This window comes from Streptopelia decaocto (genome assembly GCF_964273445.1).
Source record: "Streptopelia decaocto genome assembly, chromosome: 11".
Lineage (NCBI taxonomy): Eukaryota > Metazoa > Chordata > Aves > Columbiformes > Columbidae > Streptopelia > Streptopelia decaocto.
This window is the reverse complement of record NC_138666.1, coordinates 477,498-502,897: the sequence shown is the minus strand read 5'-3', so window position 1 is coordinate 502,897 and position 25,400 is coordinate 477,498. Positions and strand designations below refer to the sequence as shown.

General features: G+C 42.8%; 1 protein-coding gene across 1 annotated transcript in view; it reads left to right on the top strand.

Moving 5' to 3' along the window:
• ITFG1 (integrin alpha FG-GAP repeat containing 1) overlaps positions 1 to 25,400 on the top strand; it is an 87,272-nt gene that overhangs the window by 49,599 nt on the left and 12,273 nt on the right. The window contains exons 10-14 of the mRNA XM_082062842.1: positions 3,531 to 3,703; positions 11,208 to 11,358; positions 11,561 to 11,669; positions 15,094 to 15,137; positions 16,596 to 16,674. Coding sequence (XP_081918968.1) covers positions 3,531 to 3,703; positions 11,208 to 11,358; positions 11,561 to 11,669; positions 15,094 to 15,137; positions 16,596 to 16,674 — 556 coding nt within the window. The remainder of the gene's footprint in view (positions 1 to 3,530; positions 3,704 to 11,207; positions 11,359 to 11,560; positions 11,670 to 15,093; positions 15,138 to 16,595; positions 16,675 to 25,400) is intronic.

Sequence of the window (25,400 nt, the reverse complement as noted above, 5' to 3'; positions counted from 1 at the left end):
AAAGGAGAAACCCTGGTGGTTCCCATAAAGGTGTTGGCCAGGAGTGGGCTACCGGTTCCCAAGCGTGGGCCTTGGTGCTCCATAGGCTTCTGGCCCAGTTTTACAACTGAGATGTGTGGATTCCACAGTGTTGGCTCTAAAACCTGTTAAGAGGATACTCTTTGAGCATCCACGTTCTTCTCTAGATGAGGAAAGGCAGTCCTCTCGCTCTAAAACATGCTAGCATGTTTTAGAGCGAGAGGACTGCCTTTCCTCATCTAGAGAAGAACGTGGATGCTCAAAGAAATGAGCCTTTTTTGGAGTGAATGCAAATAGTTTTAAGTTTTTCTCAATTACCTGTGATCTTTTTCAAAATAAGAATATGCTGTTTTCACAGGGCAGTTGAAAATGCTTGTTGAAAATGTTCGAAGAGTTTGAAAACAAATTCTCAAGCACTCAATTTTTCTTATTTTTGTCTGCAAAAATCCTTAATTGAAGGAGTAAAAGTATCTATATAAATATTTAAGTAACAATATTAGTGGTGCTATGCAATGGGATTTAACAGAAGGCGAAGAAGGAAATCTTTGATTTCTCTGACTGAATATTGTGTCCATTTAAATTTTCTTTTCGATATACTCATTCCACTTTTCAGTCTGTTTTTCATCTGAGCCAGGTAACACAAATCGTATGCTCTGTGTGTTCTCATTATACCCACCTATTTCTATCTTACAGTAAAAGGAAGAAAATAGTTTTAGTCTTTTTCCTATTAAGATAGTGACAGCAAACATGAAGCTTGAAGTAATTGTATGGATTATCAAATACAAAAGAAGTAGGAGGTTGATGTTACTGACAAACATGTTTTCATTTTTTATCTTCTGCACTGAAGGGTGTATCCCGAGGCACACAGACAATGACTTCCGTACTACATTACACAATAGTGCTGTTCGGAAGAGAAACACGCAGAATGCTTCACCAGAAGTGTGCGTTACTCTGAATTTAAGCTGTCGGAGCACGTCAGCGATGGTGCTGGAATGTGCTCTGGTTACACATCCAACAGGACTGATGGTTTTTAAGTGTTCTGCAACTGCTGTTATAGAAAGAGTCAGCACTGGTTCAGCAGATGGGTGAATCTCGCTCTGTAGTTCCGTAGCAATAGGTGATATCTCTGGTTTGCTCATCTGTTATTTTGTATCTGTAGACATTATTATTTTTTATTATTATTATTGTAGACCTTATGATTCTAAAATTGCTTTCTGTGGATGACTCTGAGCAGAGTTAAAACAGAATACAGATTTGGATTTGTAATTAAAATTCATTTTTAACTTTATTTCTTTAAAATAGCATTGCCATACATGGGAACATTTAGAAAGTATATGATGGATATAATTGGATTTCAATGCACTGACTGTGTGAATGATACCGTGTAAAGTAAAAGCTGTATATTTCATGGTTCTGATTTCAACTGGTGTTTTTCAAAATTAGAGTATTTTGCAATACTACTGCTGTATCTGTCTTCTGCAGAGCAAATAAGTGCTAAGAAATCAAAACATTTGGAAAAATTTCCCTCTGGTTAAGAGCCTTTTTCTTATTTTCTGTTGCTTTCCTTAGATTTCCCACCCTTCAGCAGCTAACAGTAACTAAATAGGTGTGTGTACATCGGGAGGGAGGCAAGGGTCATCCTGGGGTGGGTTAGAAGGGGGTGGTCAGTAGGTCAGAGAGGTTCTCCTGCCCCTCTGCTCTGCCCTGGGGAGACCACACCTGGAATATTGTGTCCAGCTGTGGCCCCTCAGTTCCAGCAGGACAGGGAACTGCTGCAGAGAGTCCAGCGCAGCCACCAAGATGCTGCAGGGAGTGGAGCATCTCCCGTGTGAGGAAAGGCTGAGGGAGCTGGGGCTCTGGAGCTGGACAAGAGGAGACTGAGGGGGGACTCATTCCTGGGGATCAAGATGGAAAGGGGGAGTGTCAGGAGGATGGAGCCAGGCTCTTCTGGTGACAACCAGTGACAGGACAAGGGGCAATGGGTGCAAACTGGAACACAGGAGGTTCCACTGAAAGATGAGAAGAAACTTGTTGGGGTGAGGGTGGCAGAGCCTGGCCCAGGCTGCCCAGGGGGGTTGTGGAGTCTCCTTCTGTGCAGACATTGCAACCCGCCTGGACACCTTCCTGTGTAACCTCATCTGGGTGTTCCTGCTCCATGGGGGGATTGCACTGGATGAGCTTTCCAGGGCCCTTCCAGCCCCTGACACTCTGGGGTTCTGTCAGAGTAGGTTTAATTTCAAGTTTGAGTTTTCACTGAGTGCCGTGGGTCATCGTTGCACCTCACACGCCCCCGTCACCCATCAGACGTGCTCTGTGTGTACACGGGGCCTGGCAGGGCCGGGCTGAGCTCCCAAGCCATCCATGATGGCCAAACAAAGTTGCCATTAGTGTGCTTTTTTAATAATTGTGTGGGTTTACCCGGTGGACGTCTGTAATCCAGGGGAGCAGCCCGCGGGTCACACACGGTCGCTGGCGCAGGAGGGTTGTTGGTCGCGGGGTTGGGTTTAGGGAGTCTCTCCCCCGCGGGAAGCGGTGCTGTCAGGGTCTCCTTCTCCTTCCTCAGATGGCTAAATTAAGGCTTGGATGAGAGACATTTAAGAAGCTGTTAAGTGCTTTTGATGTTGGGGATAATGGTCCCTTAAGGTAGCACCCTTCTGTCCTTTTTAAGGCTTTGTCAGTCAGTTGACATATAAAATTACTTCTGGCTTTAAAAGTGGCACTGAATTTTCTGTAGCCTTGAAATGTTAACCCTGGTGCTTTAACTTCATACCAATGTGTGAAATTACTTTGATTTTAATTAAGATAAATTCCCATTTAGCACCTCTGCACCACTTTGTGGAAAGTGAGTGCAGATACATTCTCTTTCTTGTCCTGGAGAAATTATACTTTGCATTTTTTTTGTACTTTCAATTTGATACTGTAATCTTAATTTCTTATCACATAGTTCAGTATCTGATGCTGCTGGGGAGATAGGAGGGGAATTGAAGCTCTTGAACTTCTAAATCTCCATGAATAAGACTCATTCAAGCTGAAATGAACCTTAGGAGATCCAGTCTCCTGCCTTCAGCAGGGTCTGCACTGAACTCAGGCTGTGTTGTTTAGAGCTTTTGTCCAGTCAGACTTTGAAAACCCTCAAGGACAAAGATTCTGCAGCTTCTCTGAGCCTCTTTCATAGTGAATTTTGGTTTGTTTGTCTGTCTCTAGTTGGATCCTCCCTTGTGTCAGTCTGTGACCGTTGTCTCTTGTTCTCCCATAAACCTCAGCAGAGCACGTGGCTCCACCTCTCAGTTGTCTCCACTCTTAGGTCCCCTCTAAACCTTCAGTTCTTGGGGCTGAACAAGCCCTGTGCCCTCAGCCTGGCCTTTCAGGAAGTTTCCTCTTTGGAAATTGGTAAATGGTTAAGAATCCTGATGCAGTGAAGAAATGCCGGCTGCTTTAAAAAGAATTAGGTTGGTTTAATAAATGAAATGGATTTTCTTACCAAGCTATTCTTGTTTTGTTTTATTTTACAGTGGATTCCAGTCTTGCAAGACTTCAGAAACAAAGACACAATCTGGGGCTTTGTACCATATCACAATGACAAATCTTCAGTGGAAATTTCTTTTCCAATTACACTTCATATTGGAGATTACAATATGGATGGCTACCCAGATGCTCTTGCTATACTAAAAAACACATCTGGAAGGTAAAGTATATGTAAACCTAGACATAAAGACTACCCAATGCATGTTCAATCGTCGCTCGTACAAATTCCTAATTTCATTGCATCTTGTTCAATTTATCAAGTGAACAAGAGCTTTGTTCTCTGCCAAATGTTCCCCTTTTAAAAGGTGTGCGCCTACCTGGTGTGTGCGGAATGTGGAGTTGTGCAGTGTCAGGCTGTGAGTCTCGGTGGGGAATTGCGCCGGGACTGGAGCACGCGGTACCGCTTTAGGCACTCCTCCCGCGTCACAGGGGCTGCTTATCTCTCCCTTTCCTTTCGCAGCACATCTTCTGTAAATTCCTGGCTTCAGCTGTCGGGCTGGGCTGCGAGCCAGGCAACCTGTTCGTGCTGTCACAGGGAGTGACCGCGGGCTGGGACTGCTGAAAAATGCAATGGAACCAGGAATTCTAGATGTACCTGGTAACATAGCCGTGATTTTAGATTGTCCAAATATAATGGAAATAAGTAAACTCATCCCCCTACTAAAAAAAAAAGAAAAAATCTAACCTTTCCTGTTAAATTCGTCAGTGTCACCTTTCTCCTCCTTTCTTTCTTCCTTACTTGTTTTTCCAACACTCTGTATCACTATAATACTGGCTGGTGGGAGGTGGGAGGGGGCGCATGGGGGTACGGACGGGGACTCAGCAGGATAAGGCCCAGCTCAGCGGGATAAGGCCCAGCTCAGTGGGATAAGGCCCAGCTCAGCGGGATAAGGCCCAGCTCAGCAGGATAAGGCCCAGCTCAGCGGGATAAGGCCCAGCTCAGTGGGGGAAGGCTCAACTCAGCAGGATAAGGCCCAGATCAGCAGAGGAAGGCCCAGCTCAGTGGGATAAGGCCCAGCTCAGCGGGATAAGGCCCAGCTCAGTGGGGGAAGGCTCAACTCAGCAGAATAAGGCCCAGATCATCAGAGGAAGGCCCAGCTCAGCAGGATAAAGCCCGGCTCAGCGGGATAAGGCCCAGCTCAGTGGGGGTAGGCCCAGCTCAGCGGCAAAAGGCCCAGCTCAGTGGGGTAAAGCCCAGCTCAGCCGGATAAGGCCCAGCTCAGTGGGATAAGGCCCAACTCAGCGGGATAAGGCCCAGCTCAGTGGGGGTAGGCCCAGCTCAGCTGGATAAGGCCCAGCTCAGTGGGATAAGGTCCAGCTCAGTGGGATAAGGCCCAGCTCAGCACAGGAAGGCCCAACTCAGCGGTATAAGGCCCAGCTTAGCGCGGTAAGACCCAGCTCAGCGTGAGGTAGCCACCTGGGGCCGCTACACCAGCGATGATACCACTGGCGTGTCCTTGGCTTTACCTTGAAGCAAAGCAGCGTGTTTTCATGTGAACATCTCTTTGCTTGACAGTCAAAATGATGAATAGAATTGTTTACTTCTAAGAAAAACCAAAATGAGCTCTAGAGACCGTCAAGTCAGAGAACCTGACTGCAGACAGGACATCACGCTGTGCCCTGTGAGGTCTGCCTGACACTGCACAACTTGGCTTTGCCAGCTTCTAAAGAGATGTCAGATCAGCTGCATACCTGTGCTATCCTCTTTGTCTTCCTCATGTCATCGCTTGTGAAAGGTATTTTAATCAATACTGTATGGAGTCTCAACATCTTCCTTACTGGGCTCTGTAACAAATACTTGCACTAGTGCATTACAAGGCAAAATAAGTCTCTCTGACAGGTGTATTTATTATGTTCCTCTGTATGGTATTTTGGATGAGCTTGGGTGCAGGTTCATAGCTGGAATTAATGCTCCGTAAGGAAAATAACTGAGGAGCTCAGAAGAGTATACAGACAGAATTGAGATGCTGAAGTCCACAAAGTCAATTCAGATCCTCTAATGACTGCCTAAACATGTCACCCACTGAGATTTCTGTGTCAGAGTTCTTCAGGTAGACACACACCTCAAAATGCCCCAGTTTCAGAGCTGTGTGCTTGTGTTCAGCCTGCGTGACAAGGCTGTGAGCAGCTGAGCTCGTCTGCACCTCCCAGCCTTTCAATACCCACCAGAGCAGCTGCTGCGGTCAGATGTGGCAGACGAGACTAATTTCATCGTTCCTGCCCCGAGCGGGCACGCGGTCCCAGCGTGGGGCCCTGCTGGGGGTTGTTGCTCCGTCACATCTCAGCTATCGAGTTGTTCTTGGCTTTTTTTGGCCACCGTTGTGTTTTGGGCTGTGCTACAGCTGTCTGCTGGTGCGCGTCCTGCTCGCCGGGCACTTCAGAAAGGCTTTATGAAGATTTATGGAGTTGAGAGGTTTATTTGAAGTTGTTCTATCTTTTAAAACTCTTCGGAGCCTCTCTCGTCTGGCTGGTGTATTACTATGGCAATGTAATTTTATGTAAAAGATTTAAGTAGTTTATAACTAGTTACTCCTATTAAAGCCCAGGAAGTTACCAATGTCTCATTGCAATGAATTACTGTGATACACTTTTACCTTTATTCTCCTTGTTTCTGAAGCGGTTTGTTTATTCGGTTGGGTGCATCTTAAAGTTATTTTGGAAGTTGATTTCAAAGCTGAGTGACACAGGAAAGCACAAGGACTGAAGGCACAGGCAGGTGATTTGACAGGTTATTAAAAGGGAAGTTCAGAGAACTGAGCAAGTCTGGCAAAGAAAGAGTAAGTAAACTAGGAATTAAGAAATACGTTGCTTGTTAACACTGTCTATTTCCAGTATTTGTAGAAAAGTAATGGAAACAGGCTCTTCATGCTTTGGGATGGGAATGACAGTCACAGTTTTTGCACTCATGATCAGATGTCACTTTCAAAGTCATATTATTTCATTTTTTCTGAGACACTTAAGCAAATGCTTCCTTTGAACATGCAGAACTGGGTCACAGACTGGAGAGAATTAAACCAGTGTGGGAATTCAATTAAAAGCTCCTCTTAAATTAGAGCAAATTAAAATGAAAACCTTATTTAATTGATTTTAAACACTTCTGGATCAAGCTGTTTATTTCTTTCTTTGAAGCCTTTCATGCCACATCCACAGAGCTAATTTCAGTGATTGATTACTGTGATTAAATGATAAAGCATTTGTGTAAACTCTCGACCTCAATCTGTGCGATAGCCTGATAAGCCCGGCTTCTCCTTGCTGTCTGTAACTTAAAGAAATTAAAGGAGGCAGAAACCATTTTATTCATCTGAAAATATACCGATACACAATAATGGAAGAATATGATTAAAATCAGTTATATGCTCTCATCACAATTCAGGAAAGCCCTTTCAGACAAAATACCTACAAAGCACTGCAATAAAGCCGTGCTCGTTAGGAATCGCCTTGGTTTGCTGTCCTGCCAGGTGACTCACTCAGGAAGATGATTAATAGCTCCAAGTATTCTCAGAACTGTTTCATCTCCTGCCATAGCCTTTTGATTTCAAATAAAAGTGTGTAATGCTCTGAGAGCGTGGAGACGTTCCTTACCAGCAACAGCAAAAAGGCCTCTCTCCTGTGGCTGAGTGTGGTGGGGTTGAGCCCCGACGCTCCATAAATTCGGCAGGTGAACGTGCTCAGTTCCCAGGCGACTCATACATATTTATCTGACCATTAGGAATTACTTTAACTTCTGACTTGAGTCAAAATCTGCGCATTAGAATTCCAGTCCACAGGTTTTTCTTTAGTCTAGATACATACATGAATTTTTCTTCCTTCTAGTTATGACTCTGTTTGAAATTGTCTGTGTATATAGAATAATAATTATAATAGGTAAAGGAATTTTATCAGTAGTTATGCGTTGGTTCATCTCTTCTTCCCATCTTATCTAAATGTATACATTTTTTTCACATGCTGGTTTTAAATTGCCTCTGGTAACATGGAAAGTGTTGCATGGGAGTCTATAAACACCCATCTGTCTCCCACCTAACTACATGAAACAAATTTTGTTTAACCATTTCTTTTGAAATTAGCTGCTAATAAGTGGCATTTTTAATGCAAAAATGGAATCTAAGGAAGCTTTTTTTTTCAATTATGCTTTTATTGAAAGGAAATATTTTTCACTGGTAGTGGTAAAACTGGAACTACAATATATCTCGCTCTGACATTGATGATAAATAACAGTAAAGACTGAAACCTGGGGATAACAAACAACTTCATATGGACAGTTGAATGGAGAACTTTGAGTATAATACACTTCTACAAAGTTCTCCAGGTATTCGTGCTCAGTTTTAAATTAATTTATAAATATTAATCCTTTATAAGTGTATACTTGAAAGGACTCTTATTTGACCAAATTTTCTCTTCCTAAATTATTCCTACTTGTCAGAACTAAGATTGGATAGAGGAGTTCTTTGAAATGTGGGATTGATGAGCACCTTGTAATTGAACAAACAACAACAAAAAAGAGGTAAATTCAGTTATTCTGAATGTCTAGAATAAGATATTAGTCATTTAGATGTCCCCTGTATAACTGTAATGGACTAGCCTCAAACTGACAGATGGAGAGACCTATCAAATTAATCCGTAAACATTTAATTCTAACTGTAAATAAATACCTTAAAATAAAACTGAGATAAGTCTTCAGTCTTTCTTTGGTGCTAAGCCTTGCTCGTAGTTCTTCGGCCTCATGAAATCCAGCTGTGCTGCAGAGGTGACTTTGGGCAGAAGGTCCCAGCCAGCTCTGTGCTCTATGGAACGTCACTCGGGAGCCTGTGGGATGAAGCGGAGGGGTTTGGCAGGACGGGGATCAGCGGCCGCTGGGCACACATCCTGTGTACACTCCGTGCTTAAAGGGCTGCAGGTAGGGGTGATAGGCTCGTCTTAGCTGGGAGTTCATTGCTCTACCTCTTCTCAGGATTTAAGCTGAATTGTGTAGCGCTTCAGTGTGGATTGAAAGCTTTTACCATTGTAGCAGTGTCAATCTTCATTTTTTTCCATAGGCTTTCCAGGACATTGTTTTATTGTTTTAAGGATGCTGATGAATTTCATTGTTACAAGGAGAAGTTTTTCTGATGGTGTTAATCTTCAAATTTGGTTTAAAATAACAGGAAGGTGATAAAGTTGCTCTTGGTAGTTGTAGTGTGTCGCACACGTGAAACGTGGAGGTGGGTACTTTGACTCTGGAGACACTTGTGCATTGACGCCCTGAAGAGCGTCAGGACCTGACTGGCAGCTCAGGGGCCACATCCAGGCGTCAGGGGTCCTGAAACAACCTGAGCAGCTGAGAAGGCAGCAAAAGCCCAGTTTCCTTCCACTGCGACCGTCCCCGTCCCTGCAGCAGGACCCCAGCCAGCCCAGTCTGGGAGCCACGGGGACTGGGGGGCTCCAGAACAGCATCGCTTGCCTGACGATTGCTGAGACACTCTAGATATAGATCTCATTAGTGTTCGTTATTACACAATCAAAGCATAAAATAATTTATCAATGTTTTATTGCTGTGTTTATTTTTTATCTTGTATTGAGTCAAGTGGGAATCGCTTGACTACGCACGAGAAAATGTGAAGTTTGTGCACGAAGACAATTAGTTGTAACGTGTGGAGCCGGGAGCAGCGCTCACCTGAGAGCAGATGGCAGCTCCAGGCACTCAGGCTGCTCAGTTACCTGCAAATACATCAGGGTATTGCTGCCTTTTTGGGGGGAGCAAACCTGAAGACTGACCCCTCCAGTCATGAGCGCTTTTTGGTTTTCCCTCTCCCCAGAAGCTGCTGTGGGAGTGTATTCATTCGCTTTGGAGAGGCAGTTGGTTTGAGACTGTTTCTAGGTGTTGTAGGTAATGCCTACATATGCACCATAAAATCCTTATCTGGGATGTTATCAAGAGATAACGGGCTGAAAATACACGAGAAAAAGGAAAGTCATGTTCTCTCAGTTTCAGTCAAAAAGGAGGAGCTATTTACACATGAGCAAATGTATCAGAAATTATATTTTCAGCAGAAACTACTAATATTAGGAGTGTATTTTAGTTGGCTAATGCTGTTCAAATCCTAATGGCAGGATATATCATTCAAAATTTTGGCCAGAAATATGAGGAAAGTTAAGAATCAAATAGAATAATTTTGGAGTTAAACATGAGTGTGTAGCTTAGTTCTTTACTATAAATACTGTCTGGTTTTTAGAAAGAACAAAGCAAGATGATGTAGAAGACACCAGAGTGATAATTGTTTAGAAGCTACATATCTAATAAGTTATCAACTCGTCTCATCGTGCTTTTCAAAGATGCTTTTAGATAAAATGAGAGGAATTCAATGCTGGTATACAAGTCAAAATGACTCGAAAACATCAATAAAATAAATGGCAAGGAGTAGCCTTGGAAAGTGACAGGAAATAAGGCTCAGCTTCCATTATAAATCTAATAATAGGTAGCTTGAAAACGGAAAAAACTCTGTACTTCCAGCAAAGTGATGCATTGCTGTAAATTCCACTTAAATAAACCACTAAAAAGATGTTTAACATTGCTCTCACGCTTAAACCCTGGTTTATCCTGTCTTTCTCACCCACAGTAATCATTTTCATTAGCTTTAGAATTTCATTATTTTGTTTGTTACTCTGCAAATTCTGGTTTTTGTGGTAAGCAAGCGGACTGGCCTTTTAAAAAACGAAATGGAAGAATCAGCTTTTGACTTCGTGTGACTCAGAGCAGTGAATCTGTGTGTGTGTCCTCGGAGGCAGAGTTAACGTTTGCTGTTGCTTAACATTTATTTGTCATGTCTTTGAGTTGTTATGTGGCTAAGCAAACTGATACTTGTGTTTCCAAAGGAGCCGTGTGGGGATAAATCCGTAATACAAAAAGGAATTTGCTGCTCTGCTACAAGGGATGCTGCGCTTCTCAATTCATTGATTTGTTCCTCTACAACCCCTCTCTAGTGCTCTTTCCAATCTGCAGTGTCTCTGTGGGGTCTGCCATTGGGTTTATATTCCCGTCGCCTGTCTCGGGGTTTGTTGATTGAGAAGGTGCAGGAAGGTGGCGTTTCCCGGCTCAGCGCCGCTTTGTATCTTCTTTCCTCACAGTGCAGTTGGAGTTCTGCTATTTGTCCAGTTTGTGATGTTTTGAAAGCCATTAAATGCACACTGCCAAGGAAAGGAGTCGAGATTTGGTCTAATCTTTTCTTTAAAGCATCATGCAATGTTTAAGAATATTTATTAATGAAGCTGAGGTGGGAAAAGATTGTCATAAAATAATGAAGAAGCACTGATGATTTTGGAGTAGCATTTAAGGTGAAGGGATTAAGGAAAATGGCAGGTAAGTGCACTTGTCCTTGTTTCAGAATGAAGCAAGAGTACGCTCAGTCTTTTGAGTGGATGGTTAATGAAATGACTCCTGCTGATTCGGACCCATTTATTTAGTGTATTCATTGCTTTAAGTCGGGCGTGGTTATAATTCTATCTGTAAACTTTACATAAATGCTTATGGATTTTAAAGTATCCAGTGGCTTCTGCCTTCCTTTTTACTATACTTCAGCAGGTTTTAATTACTTATTATTACTTTATTTATTATTACTAATTATTTAATTACAAGGTTTTGGCAATGTCTGTTATTCAGCCCTTTTACAGCAAATTGTTGTGTTTTACAGCAATCAGCAAGCGTTTTTACTCGAAAACGTCCCGTGCAATAACGTGAGCTGCAGGAGCGTCCGGCGCATGTTCAAGGTGTTTTGGGAGCTGTCGGATCTGAATCAAATCAAGGACGCGGTGGTGGCCGCCTTCTTCGACATCTACGAGGACGTGAGTTGCGCTGCCTCCTGCGCTGCCCTAAATCACCATCAATTTACATGATTGGGAGGATTTGCCAAATGAGTAGTGAACATGTAAACTTTGCTGCACACACTCATTTTTTCCCTTTGTATCTCTAAGGGAGTTTGTTTGCTAAATGTAGATGTTATGCAGAGTAAAACAGCATTCTAACCTCAGCTTATTTTTCCTCTAGGGAATCCTGGATATCATTGTGCTAAGCAAAGGCTACTCCAACAAGGACTTTGCTATCCATACGTTAAAAAATAACTTTGAAGCAGATGCCTATTTTGTTAAAGTTATTGGTAAGTTATCACTGTATAGTCAAGTCAAAATGGGACCTTGAGAGGAATGTGCATGTTTGAGGCTCTGTGTATGATATGGATGTGGTGATACTCTGTGTATGATCGTTCTAGAAAAGAAAAAACACAGATGGAAAAATATTATGGATTGCAGAGATCTCTTATTGCAGAATCCGAACATGGATAAGCTGGTTCTGTTTCATTACAAAGGAGGTTTTCTTGGTTTTATTTTAGTGTACTTATGAAAATTCAACTTAATTCTGCCCACAGTTTTCAACACTCTAGCTGCTTTTAGTAGCTGTGTTGACCACAATGACCTTTAAATAAGTGTTCATCATCTCTTGAGTGTGTTGTTTGGCTTTTTCTACAAGAATGCATGTCTTGTTTCACTCATTAACTAGAGGCAGGCTCAATCTTTCATCCGGGAGCTTTTCTTCTGCATCCTAACAAAATTCTAAAGACAGATACTAGGTCTCTAAAACCTCATTTCTCAGATGGCTTCTGAAGGGAAAAACAAGAATTATCGAGTGTCTAAAATATCTGCAGGGAAGGAGCACACGGAACCAAGTTATTCAGCCAAAAAAGAAAAGTAAGGCAGATGCGTGTCTCCAGTCTGTGAGGATGTGTAACAGCGGGCAACCGTGTTCTGTGTGTCCGTGCAGGATACAAATGACATAACAAACTACAAAGTGTAAATAGGAAAAATAGTTTCCTAAATGAGAGTTTGTGAAGTACTAATGTGAATTCCTTGAGAAGCTGCAGTGTTACCAGCATTAGAGGTCCCAACAACTAGGTGAAGAAATTATGAAGTATATTTAATTGGTTTTGAGGTAGCAGGTTGGACTGGCTGAATGTAAGAGGCCCCTTCTGTGAATCTTTTGTACAACACTTTACATAGCATAATGTTGTTATGAGGGGTGACCTCATTAATGTTTACAGATATATAAAGGGGGAGTGTCAGGAGGATGGAGCCAGGCTCTTCTGGTGACAACCAGTGACAGGACAAGGGGCAATGGGTGCAAACTGGAACACAGGAGGTTCCACTGAAAGATGAGAAGAAACTTGTTCCTGGTGAGGGTGGCAGAGCCTGGCCCAGGCTGCCCAGGGGGGTTGTGGAGTCTCCTTCTGTGCAGACATTGCAACCCGCCTGGACACCTTCCTGTGTAACCTCAGCTGGGTGTTCCTGCTCCATGGGGGGATTGACCTGGATGAGCTTTCCAGGGCCCTTCCAACCCCGACACTCTGGGATGCTGTGATTCTGTGACAAATGGCACTAGACCTACACATATCTGTCCCTCAACTTAGATTATTTGTTAATGTGTGATGCTATTTAAAATTTGGAGGAAGATTAGCTCAAAAATCACTAACTTGAGGAAAATACAATTGTGCTTGCACATGTAAATATGTATGTCATAGTGAGAGAGAAAGGAACCAGAAGAAATCACAGCACTATTGATTTGAAGGAACATGCTGTGTTTGCACTTTTCTCTTGCCTGGCAAGGACCAATAGCCAAGTGCACTTACCTCCACCTGGGCCTGAGCTGGGTGCGATCTTTTCTCTCCAGAAGAGACTTCTGTCTTTTTTGCTGTCGCCCTGTCCCATCGAGCCTGCTTTACTGGAGTTCTTTTCTGTATCGTCTGGAAATGATGCTGAATGTCCTGCACAAAGGGCTGGTTCCATTTCGGTGAGGACCAGCACGGTGCGTGATCTGTTCTGAGAGCCACTTTATTTCCACGTGTGAGTCAGTTTGGTGTTTTCAGCATAAAGGCACCACAGGGCAAAAAACAGATCTTCCCGTACGACCACAGGGTGACGATGAGTATAGCAAGGGTGTGGGGTTAGGTAGAGCCTTGCTTTGAAAGGCTGGCGTTAAATTCTGATATTTGCAATGGAGAGAAATGCGGTTTTCGGATTGCACACCCCACTGTGCGCTTCCAGGCTGCAGAGCTCTGAGCTCATCTCTTGTCTGTCGGCTTTGAGGTTTAGGACAATGTGTGAGTAATGAGGCTGTATTATGAGGACAGAGCTAAACGGGAACAACTAGAGGTTCACCTTCAAAAATGGTACTTGCCTTCGTGTTATTAAATGCATCCGATCCTCTAAAGCACACGTGAGATAAACAGCAGGTACTGCTGGAGGTGGATGCGTTCGTTACTTGCTCCTTAGCCTGAGCTCTGTTCTCATCACAATACCCTGTCGTGATTTGTCACGTCAATGGAAGCCTTCTTTTAAATAATGCTGCACACGGGTAGTGTAATTCACAGAAGCACGCTGAAAATCCTCTAGAAAAACCTTACACTTCACAAAGCCGTGTTAGAATTAGAATTGCGTGAAATTTTAATAGGGAAAGGAGTAACTTGCAGCATCCTTTTTGATTCACTCTGTGTAAATCTGGCTTAAAAATTAGAGCAAGCCTTTTTTTTAGCACCCTTCTGTGGTGTGAGTATTTTTGCATAGAAACCACAGGAAATGGGAATTAATGGGTGGCCTAAAAATATTTCTCCTGTGACACAGGAGAGAGTATTCCTAACAAAACCCGCTCTGTGCGAGTGGGGGGATGAATAGATGCGCTGTGTTCCCTTGTTTGGCATATGGACAATGTGAACAGTTTTGCTCGTTGTAACGGACGTCAAGCATGCTTGGTCCGATTGTTTGTTCCAGTGCGGAACCAGAACAGCAAATCTCCGCACGCTGTTGTGCATCAGCACGGGAAGAGTTGGTTCCCCTCGCATACACACCTGGGTGTGACATGTACAATAAGCTTGCAGCTGGAAAAGTCCCTGTATGGATACATAGTCTTCACATTCTGCTTTGCCACGCCTTTATCTTACATGTCCAGATATATATGCGTATCTAATTTTTTTTTAATTGCATAAAAATAATAGATTTTTCTGTATTTGGAAATTTCAGCATTTTTAAATGGCAAGCAAAGAATGATATCTTGGGAATCACGGCAGCTGTTAATATTTGCACACAAAGTGTTAGAGATGTTCCTCCGCTGGAACAGTGCGTTGAACATCTTACGTGCACCTTTTCATATTGCCCCGTCCCCCCACATTTTTACGTGAAACTCCATGTTTTATCAGTTAAAACAGTACAGCCACACCTCTGCCAATATTTTCAAATGCTTAGTAGTGAAGATTTATTAATGAAATGTACAGTCCGCTATTTAAAAACTGTTTTAATTTTGATTTTTAAAGTGGGAACTCTTTTGAAGCTGGTTATCCAATGGGGAATGATAATGATAATTTCTGCAAAGAAGTGTACTTCAAACAGGGCAGGAGGGGTTTTATACATTGGTATAAGCCATAGAGATGTATTGTCTTTATGTGTTGTGATGGATACCTGGCACTTTAACTAGCAGAGATCTCAGAGGTGGAACTTGTCGGATGCTTGTTCACATCAACTCACGTTTTGGTTTTGCAGTTCTCAGCGGCCTCTGCTCTAACGACTGTCCTCGCAAAGTCACTGTAAGTATAACTACAACTTTACTATTTAGCTTCAAATAAGTTGAGGTCTAATTATAGCAAAAGCTCTCCACGTAGTAAGAGAGTTACTTACTGGGAGAACGTGTAATCCAAATCGTGACTGGCCGAGTGTGATGCTTTCTATTTCAATTATTTTAATCGGCTCCAGAGACCCTGCAACTCACCCACCAAACTTCAGTGAGCAAATGTTGAGCAGCGTTCCCAGGGGGAACTCGGAGGAGCAAAGCCGGGAAATGCCATTTGGAGTTGGAAATGCAAAACCTGCTTCAAATGGGACAGGCTTTTTCTTCAAGCCTGTTTGAAGACATAGGGTTTAATTTCCGATATAAAATAATACGGGGGGTTGACAATAGTATTAGCTTAATTACAGAACTAAAGAGAGGGTTTAAAAAGCAAATCTTCACAACAGATGTTGATGAAAATGTCATTCTCAGGATCATAGAAATGCTGTTGCCTCCGCTGTAATAGAAGTTCTCTGTGAGAAAATAGTGTAAAATACATTATGCCAGAATACAGCTACTTGGCATAAAAAACCCCAAACAAACAAAAAATCCCAGCAGTTTTTCCCCTTGTTTAGTCATCTTTCATAGATCTCTATTAACTTTACTTTTGCTGTCTCCTTACTCTTCATTCCAAACAATTATTGTTCAGGTTTTGATCCCATCTCTCATCATAATCACTTACTCTTATGGTTTAGAGCTTATGTCATCATCTCTTCTTTTCATATTATTTCTGTAACTCATTTGAGAAGTCTTTCCTGGGTTTGATATCTTGGTGTCAGCTTGAATCCAGCACTTAAAAAAAACAACACACATTTCTTTAAAAGATATTTTTACAGTTGTACCCCCGTTTCATCCCTACCACAGCGGATAATTGTTTCTCCCCCCAGCTTCTTAGGTGAATTTGTTACAAACCATCACTCCATGATCCACAACTCCCTTTGATTTATTATTTTATTTCTTTTTCCCCCCCATTTTCTCCCTCAAGAGAATTTGCTTAAAATCTATATTGGTACTCAAGAAGTAACTGTTCAACCACTTTTGTGAATTAAATAAAATGTTGCTAAATAATGATAACAACATTCTCCAGCGCATTCTCAGACTGTTTTTCCAAACACACAGTTATTTCTTCGGATGCTTAGGGGTTTTTTATTTAACCTGTAAGTTCCAAGGAGACGTTAAACCTTTTGCCAGAGGTCTGCATAGTGTTGCTCTCTTCATGAGAAACTAAACATTACGTGGACAACAAATTAGCCTTATTTTGAAAGTTGATTTCCACATAATGCCATGACCAAAACAGTTACGAGGTTTAAAAATTATCCATGTCAATAGGAAATAATTAACAGAGAAAATTTTTCTTTGCTTTACTGTTTTATTATTAGAGCTTTGTCTGCTCCTGACATTTTCCCTGCTTTTTGTTGGTTTTTCTTCCCCTTTGTAGCCTTTTGGTGTCAATCAGCCGGGTCCTTACATCATGTACACGACTGTAGATGCGAACGGATACCTGAAAAACGGGTCAGGTAAGAGAAGCTGATGGCGAGAACACGCGTGGCACGGTCTCTGTGCTTCTCAGCGAGCTCAGGAGTTGGGAAGGAGCCCAGAGTGTGAATTGCGACGGGTTTTCAGTAGCGGCTTCAGTTCACAAGGGTAAACCCCCCAAACTTTCTCTTCTTTCTGTACAGATTGCGTATTTATTACAAACATTGCAACCGCATCCTTTTTGCCTTCTCCCCCATGCAAATGGCGTTTGAACAGTTGGCTTTATCTTGCCAAATCTGAAAAATCGTTGGGTACAATATCGTCGGTTTGTGAAATAGTGTAAACTTTAATGGTTTACCTTTTCTACCAGTTCCTAGCAATTATGGGTTAAGAAGGAACAGTGGCCTAAATAGAACCTTGTAGCTGCATGGCAAAGGATCAACGTAATGTTCAGCAGACACAGGATGCATTTTTGTGGGGTTGTTCGGCACACCCGGCAGGTGAACAGGCGTCTGTAACATCGGGAGCAGCGTGAGGAAGACGGAGGGCACAGCCGCATCCTTTCACGTGGTACAGGAACTGCAGGTGTCCAAGAACCATTAGGTAACAGGGTCAAAACGAAGGGAAAGATGCAACGCTTCGTGCAGCTCATAGCTTAATGAGAGGTTTATTGCATGAGATGGTGCGGATGCCACAGTTTACATGAGTCCACAGGCAAAGTAGGCAGAAAATAATAATCCATTAGGCTGTGGTCCTCGCCTGATGTCCTGGGCTTGGTGCTGCCTTCCCAGGTACATACTCGTGGCTCCTAGAAGACACAGGTGACTGTACTGAGTGGTCTGTTAGTCTAATTTATGAATGTTAATCTTAAGAGCGCATCTCAGAATGGACTCAGGGCAAAAACTGGCAAAGTCGCAAGGCAGCACAGGAGCAGAGTGTGCGCGGCTGTGCATTGTGCCATTCTGACCCCTTCCCAGTGGGGTCACTTAAGTCTTACTTCAAGTTAAACTCATGTGTTTTTAAAAAGTTTTCTGTAATTCACAGGGAAAACTGTGCCCTGTATAACATTAATTTAAATAATAGCAGTAATTTAGGGGGAAAAATGCTGACATGTTACAGTCCTAAAACAATGATAGTGCTTTCACCTTGAATACTGTGCTCAGGACTGTTAATTCCACCCTAGAAAAAATGAAAGAAGCTGTCCTGAAAAACAAACCAGCAAGCTACAAAAACATACCCACTTCTGTATTCATACATGCTTAAATATGGGTTTGAAAGCTTGAAAGTATTAGCATATGTTTTAATCAAACTAATCATTAACACTAACATGAAGGTTCAGAGTATTTTTCCTAATTGTTGCACAAATTCTTTTTAACCAACTAATCATCCTGCCAGTTGTACTCGCAGCTTCATCACTCTGAAGGTTTTCTTCATAAGCTACATTTTAAAAGAGCTTATGTATTTAGTTAGAAACACTTAAAACCCCGCGATGAGTTCAGGAAAGTTTAGTTGCACTGTGCTCTGCCAGACTGTCTGAGCCGGGCGCCGGGGTAACGACTGGCACATCTCATTAACGCCAATTAGCAAATGAGGCTTGCAAGCTCTGCCAGAGCCAGGTTGTGGTACAGCCCATCCCTATCTGAAAACACTGGTAAAGGCCTACCAAAGATCTTCCTGCTTTTCCAGCAAAAGCCTGGATTCCTGTGGACGGGAAGCTTTGCCGTCTTTGGGGTTATTCGTGCTCCCTAAGGACTTCTGAGCTCACGTAAGCCAATTTTAACAGGGGCACACGTGCCTCAAATCACCTCCAGCAGTTCTGTAAAAATCAGCAGTCGAACAGAAGACACAATTCCACACAAGAAGCAGACTTTCCTCAGAGAGCAGCAGTTGTTTGCTCTGGTTCTGTGCCCCGTACAGTCAGTCATCTCTTCTTGATGATCCTGCCTTTGCCCTTTTTTGGTTCCATCTTGCATATTGGCTTGACTCGTGTTTCTGAGGGTACCCGTGAGACCTGTACTGTTAAATACAAGCGATTTTGTTGTACCAATTCCTTTTTTAAAAGACATATGAGTACTTGCAGTATAAGCAGTTTGGAATGTACTTCCTGTCTTAGTAAAGAGTAAAAGCTCTTTCACTTTCACAAATCTGTGTATTAGTAAAAAGATTGGGGTTCACTCATCTCGTGCCATTAACTAAACCACTTGCAGTTGATCCCTGGAACAGGGACCTGTCCACGAAGCTGCTTCTCGCGAGCTGCTGCCGAGGTACTGGAAATTACCGTCATTTCTCTATTATTAATACAAGATTTCTCTCCAGCCTCCCCTGGAAGTTATAACAGTTGGGAGCGTTCATTGGGTGAACATGCATCTAAATGAAGAAACGGTGGGTTTCCAGTAGTGTCATGTATTTATTCCTTCAGGCTCCCCGGGACTTGATGCAGGTGTCCTCAATGTGGGGGAATATAGAGAAACTGATGAAACGCCGCTCCAGAGCTCCTCTGGCCATGGCACTTGGGAATAGATACCTGCACATAACCTGGTTTTCAGAGAACCAGGAGTACTGAGGAATAATTCTGCCCAAGTAACACAAAAGGCATTATTTTCATAAGAAACACGTTAGTAAAACCATCAAGCTGACCTTTGTTTTTCTTCTTTAGGAAAGTGCTAGAAAATGGCTATAAATAAAAAAAACCTGCAACACAACCTTTGCTTAGATCTAATTACACTCATCTAGATTCATTGTTCATGTAGTCAGAGAAGTTTTTAACTCTTGGTACTTATTTGTAGTTAACACAGTCTTGGTATTTTAAGATAACTTATACAATACACTTAAAAGTCACGTCTAACAGCTCGTAGAATCTATATTATTAGATTCTTGGGATAGCATGAATAGTAACTGTATAGGACTGAAACTTGGCATATCTGGATGATATGACATATGATATATGACATGCTGATTTTTAAAATAAATTTGATTTTTATAAATGGACATAATTTTAATCAGAAGATGACAATATAATGGATTTGTGGAATCTCAAGTGCAGAATATCTACTAAAAGGTTAATTCACAGCAGGCCAAACAGATCCTAAACCCCACTTTGAGGAAAGACAAGTTTGATGCGTTTGACTTATGTAAGTTTGACCCTTTGGCACTTGCTACTTAAGCAAGCTTATAAAATAACTCAGTGGTGAAATAAAGATGTTCTTCCAGCTCTAGACCCCTGTGTCACAGAAGAGTGCATGAATTCCCTATATCCATGGGGAATAAAGTTGGCTTAAAATGTGGATCTATTTGATTTATAACTTTCTTAATTTATTTTTTCTGATTCTCTCTTCCTAGAACAAAAACAAATCCATTTTTCTTAAACATTATCTTTAGGGTTTGGTGAGTTTGGTTGGTTGGAGGGGTGACGCAGTCCTTTTAGAAATGCAATGTTTTCACTATTTACTCTAAGAAACGGCTATGAAATATGATTTAATGCTGCTATAGTATCATTCATCTTCACTGCCACCATATTTACAATAATAAAAACCTAACGGAGTCCTATGGTGATGAATTTCCTTTTCTGTTTTAGCAATATGAAATAACAGTAATGAATTCCAAGTGCATTTATGACCCCAGCAGTATTGCTACAGGGAATTTTATAATACTGGCTTTGATCAGCTTCTCAACTGTAATATGTTAATAGATTTCTGTGAGTCCGTAATTCTCGCAAGAACTTTTCAAAGTCACATTTTCTGAAGCTATTATATTAAGTTGGTAGCTAAACTTTCTTCTTTTACAAGTCCTACTTGTAAGATTCAGTAAATGTTCTTCTCACTAGAATTACTGGCATACAGATTATCTTGAAAAACAGTCTGTTACATCAGAATCGTATTCTGTATGACTATCGAGAAATACTTCAAGCAACACTTTTATATATGTGTACTTGGGCAATACCAAACTCGAGTGGTGTTTTTGGGCCATATACAAACTTAAAAAACATCTTTTCCACATTAGGCTTTTAAAAGTATAGCATCAATATACTATTTTAAAACTGATTTTCACCAACTTTATTTGCATTCCTTATGTAGTATCGTGGAACAAGCCATATCTGACACTGTTAATTATATGGGAGTGGAGTGGAGTGGAGTGGAGTGGAGTGGAATAGCATAGCATAGCATAGCATAGCATAGCATAGCATAGCATAGCATAGCATGGAATAGCATGGAATAGCATGGAATAGCATGGAATAGCATAGCATAGCATAGCATAGCATAGCATAGCATAGCATAGCATAGCATAGCATAGCATAGCATAGCATAGCATAGCATAGCATAGCATAGAATAGAATAGAATAGAATAGAATAGAATAGAATAGAATAGAATAGAATAGAATAGAATAGAATAGAATAGTTTTCAAGTCAGCTGGTGCGATTTGTCGTGTTTGGCAGCGGGCTGAGCAGGGCGCAGTTCCTGGCTGACACTGAACCCAAACCCTGCAGTCCCTGATGATCAGAAAGCACTCAGCAAAATGTCCACCGTTCCGCTTCTGATCTTCCTAATTCTGCAGGCCTTTAGTTCTGATTTATGGGATCTTTCATGTATGCAATATTCATGCAAAGAGTAAAATAAAAGGCACATATAGCTGTCCTTATCTAATTCCTTAAAGGTTCTTTGATCGCTAAGGCTTAACTACAGGAAATTTGCATAATTATGAGGGCTTTTTTTAAAACACTGTTAGAATTATTCTCTCTCCTATTAACATTCCAGTATGTTGTTAAAAGATAGCAGAATAATAATGAGCGCATATTCCATGCTTTTACTTTCCCACTGCTCAATTCACTTGTAATCTTACAACAAGAAATACTGTTAAATTAGCTACAAGGAACAGCAAGTGCCAAAATGAGAATTAGATTTGCTAAGTACTGCCTCTTACATCTGTGGTTAACATCTCTACAAACCTGCTCTCTCAGAGAGGAAACTCAATTGCAGCAGCTTCTTCAAATATTTCAGGAATTTTATGCTTGAGATCAGATCAGGTAAATGTGGGAGAAGAGTGCACGTTCCAGTTTCAGTCCTGCTCTCTGATCCGTTCCCTGCGACCTGCATTCTCCATTCCCTCTTTCTTTTGGAGTTGTTATTTTTAAGGACACCTCCCAGTTAAGTGACAGTGTGGATTTTCAGCTCTACATCTGCATTTCCAGGCTTTTATTGGCGTCTGTCGTCATAACATGGTGGTTTTCAGCTGAATCCTGTAAGCGGCAAAGCATAGCATTGAGTAGAGTATCTAGAGCCGAGCACAGAGTGAACTGGGGCAGGGAGGGAGAGGATACATGGGTTTAGTAAAGCTGACCAAATGCAAGTTGTTGAGCTCTCTTGCCTTACTAAATCATCTGAGTTTTGAATAGAATTGTGCGCAGTGACCGGTGCCAGTCAGACTGCTGCAACCACAGCCGCGGGCCCTGCTTGTGAACAGTTCGGACCGGGGCTCAAATGCACACGTGTCATTTTTGCAAGCTGGAGCAGGTCCCAGTAGTGATCCTCTGTGTTTTCTTGAGAAGCTATATCTGCTTGCTGTGCTTGGTTTCATTTGTTACCAAGACAAACTGATTTTCTTAGAACTAATGTCCTTGTGGACCCAGAACAAGAATAAGATCAGATACTTTAATACTGGGCGGCTGTTCATTTACCGAAACGTTTTCAGAAACCGCGCAAGAACGGTTTCGTGTTGTTGCCCCAGCACAGGACAGGCATTTCATACCTGTCCTTGCGACGTTCCACGGTCGTTGCCGGGCTGTCCTGGCGAGGCAGCCCTGGGACCATCGGGCTGCCTGGAGCTATCAGCAGCTTTTTACCCGGCTTTTCCTTCTGATACCCCCTCCCCTTTCACCACAACCCCGTTGTTCTGTCTCCCTGCTTGCTTTCTCCCTCTCCTGTGTGACATCCGAGCCCTTCTTGTGCTCTCTTTTTTGGTGTATTATGTCTTGTATGTACGAGCTGAGCCCTGCAAGCCAGGCCCACCCTGGCTGGAGCTTTGGGTTGATGTTCTGTTTCATGTTCTCACTTCCATTTGAAATGGACTGTGTTTCAGTCCATACTATGGGCATCTTAATTTTCTCTCTTAAAGTAAAAATATGCCGATATAGTTTGAACTAAATCATGTAATAGTTGCAGTTTGTATCTACGAAAAATATTAATCCTTTGGGCCAGGAACAGCAGAGCAATAAATGCTTCAGGTTTACTCAAAGATTAAGGCATAATATTATCATATGAATAGATTAATTGAATCGCCCGTACGGATCAAATCATGATTTCTTTAAGCGTGTGTCTGACGGAAGCTGTCTGGACCGATGGCCTTTGCAAGGCTCGCTGCGGAGCTCTGTGGTTTTGCTTGGCTCTGTTTCCACCCTGCCGAGGCACAATGACCTTTCACACGCTGTGAAGTTGTGCCCGTCAGGTGTTTTGCAATGTGCTTACTCTTCCCTGTTGTTGCATTGAGTTCTCACGCTGCTTAACTAAATTGGATTGTGAGGTGAAGACAAATGTCTAGCAGCTATTACAGTAAAGAATTTAAACATAAACATTGCAATATGTACCAGACAAAAGCAAAATAAGCTTAATTTCAATAGCCATTTGACATTGCAGGATTCATTACGTGGAATTCCACTATATAGAAGGAAGATGGGGTTTGTGACCAGTTGAGGAACTTGAACACACATCAGTCCATGGGACCTGACGAGCCGCATCCCAGAGTCCTGAGGGAACTGGCTGATGCGGTTGCCTGGCCACTCTCCATGATATCTGAGAAGTCCTGGCAGTCAGATGAAGTCCTGGTGGTGGGAAAAAGGGAAACATTAAAAAGGGGAGAAAGGAGGAACCCGGGAACTACTGACCTGTCAGCCTCACCCTGTGCCTGGGAAGATCATGGAACACATCCTGTAGAAACCGTGCTGAGGTACATGGAGGACAGGGATGGGATTCAAGACAACCAGCACGGCTTCACCGAGGGCAAGTCCTGCCTGACCATCCTCGTGGCCTTGTACAATGGAGTAACTACCTCAGTGGACGAAGGAAGGGCTGTGGATGTCATCTGTCCCCACAACATCCTTCTCTCTAAACCGTAGAGATATGGATTTGATGGGTGGGCTGTTCGGTGGAGGAGGAACTGGCTGGATGGTCACACCCAAAGATTGGTGGTCAATGGCTCAGTGTCTGGATGGACACCAGTGACAAGTGGTGTCCCTCAGGGGTCTGTACTGGGACCAGCGTTGTTTAACAACTTCATCAACAACATAGACAGTGGGATCGAGTGCACCCTCAGCAGGTTCACGGATCACACCAAGCCGAGTGGTTCAGGTGACACACCTGAGGGACAGGATCCATCCAGAGGGACCTGGACAAGCTCGAGAAGTGGGGCTGTGCAAATTTCGTGAGGTTCAACAAGGCCACGTGAAAGGTCCTGTACCTGGGTTGGACAACCCCTGGTATCAGTCCAGGTTGGGGATGTGTCAATGAAAAGATTGGTCATGATGCAGCCATGTGCGCTTGCAGCCCAGAAGCCAGTTGTATCTTGGGCCACATAACCAGAAGCACGGGCAGCAGGTGGAGAGAGGGGATCCTGCCCCTCTGCCCCGCTCTGTGAGACCCCCTGCAGTGCTGGTCCAGCTCTGGGTGCTCAGCACAGGACACACATGGACCTGCTGGAGAGGGGCCAGAGGAGCCACAGCAATGACCCGAGGCTGGAGCAGCTCTGCTGGGGACAGGCTGAGAGAGCTGGGGGGTTCAGCTGGAGAAGAGAAGCTCTGGGGAGACCATAGTGCAGGCTTTCTGGACTTAAAAGGGGCCCATAAGAAAGATGGGGACAGACTTTTCAGCAGGACCTGTTGTGACAGGACAAGGGGTGATGGTTTAAACTAAAGGAGGGAGATTCAGGCTGAACACGAGGAAGGAATTGTTGGCCCTGAGGGTGGTGAGAGCCTGGCCCAGGTACCCAGAGAGGTGGTGGCTGAACCATCCCTGAGACATCCCAGGCCAGGCTGGACGGGGCTCTGAGCACCCTGAGCTGGTGAAGACGTCCCTGTCATGGCAGGGGGGGCACTGGGGGAGCTGGGGAGGGCCTTGAGCACAAACCTTTCTGTGATTCAAATAGTGTTTTCATGGCACAAGCTGCAATCATTTAATAATTGAATAGCTGGATTCTGTTAAAGGGATTTTCTGGTTGCTGCAGGTGGCGATACCCTGCTGGGATGTTTTTCTTTATAACTCTGTTTTGCTTAGGAAACTGACTTGAACTTGGAATATTGCATGAAATATTAACCAAACTTCAAATGTTTAGGCATTACATGTCAGACAGCTTTCCTCCATACAAAGGGCTGGAATATCAGCAACATGATAATTTTATTGTTTGGTTGGGTTTTTTAAGAGTTTCTAATTGGAATTCTGTAATTTTATGGTATAAAGTTATTCTTAATGAAAACAAATCTTCTCATGTAATGCATCAGATCTGGAGTCTGGGCTTGGAGAAGTATCCCAGTGTTAGCAGCACTACAGGTAATAGGTACCAGAGTTGCAGGTGTGCACTTGCAGTGCATAATTTTAAGCAGAACAAAGCTCTTGCTCCACTATCTGTTCTTTTCCAGCCAGTGACCTGCAGCCCCAAAGGCAATCATAAGGGAACTGGAGCAGAGCTTTCAACTAAAGCCAAGGAAATCGCATTGTCCATCTTTCTAAAAAGCTTTCAAGTTTAGAATTGTTGTTTTTTCGTTTTTTTCCTGAAAGCTACTTT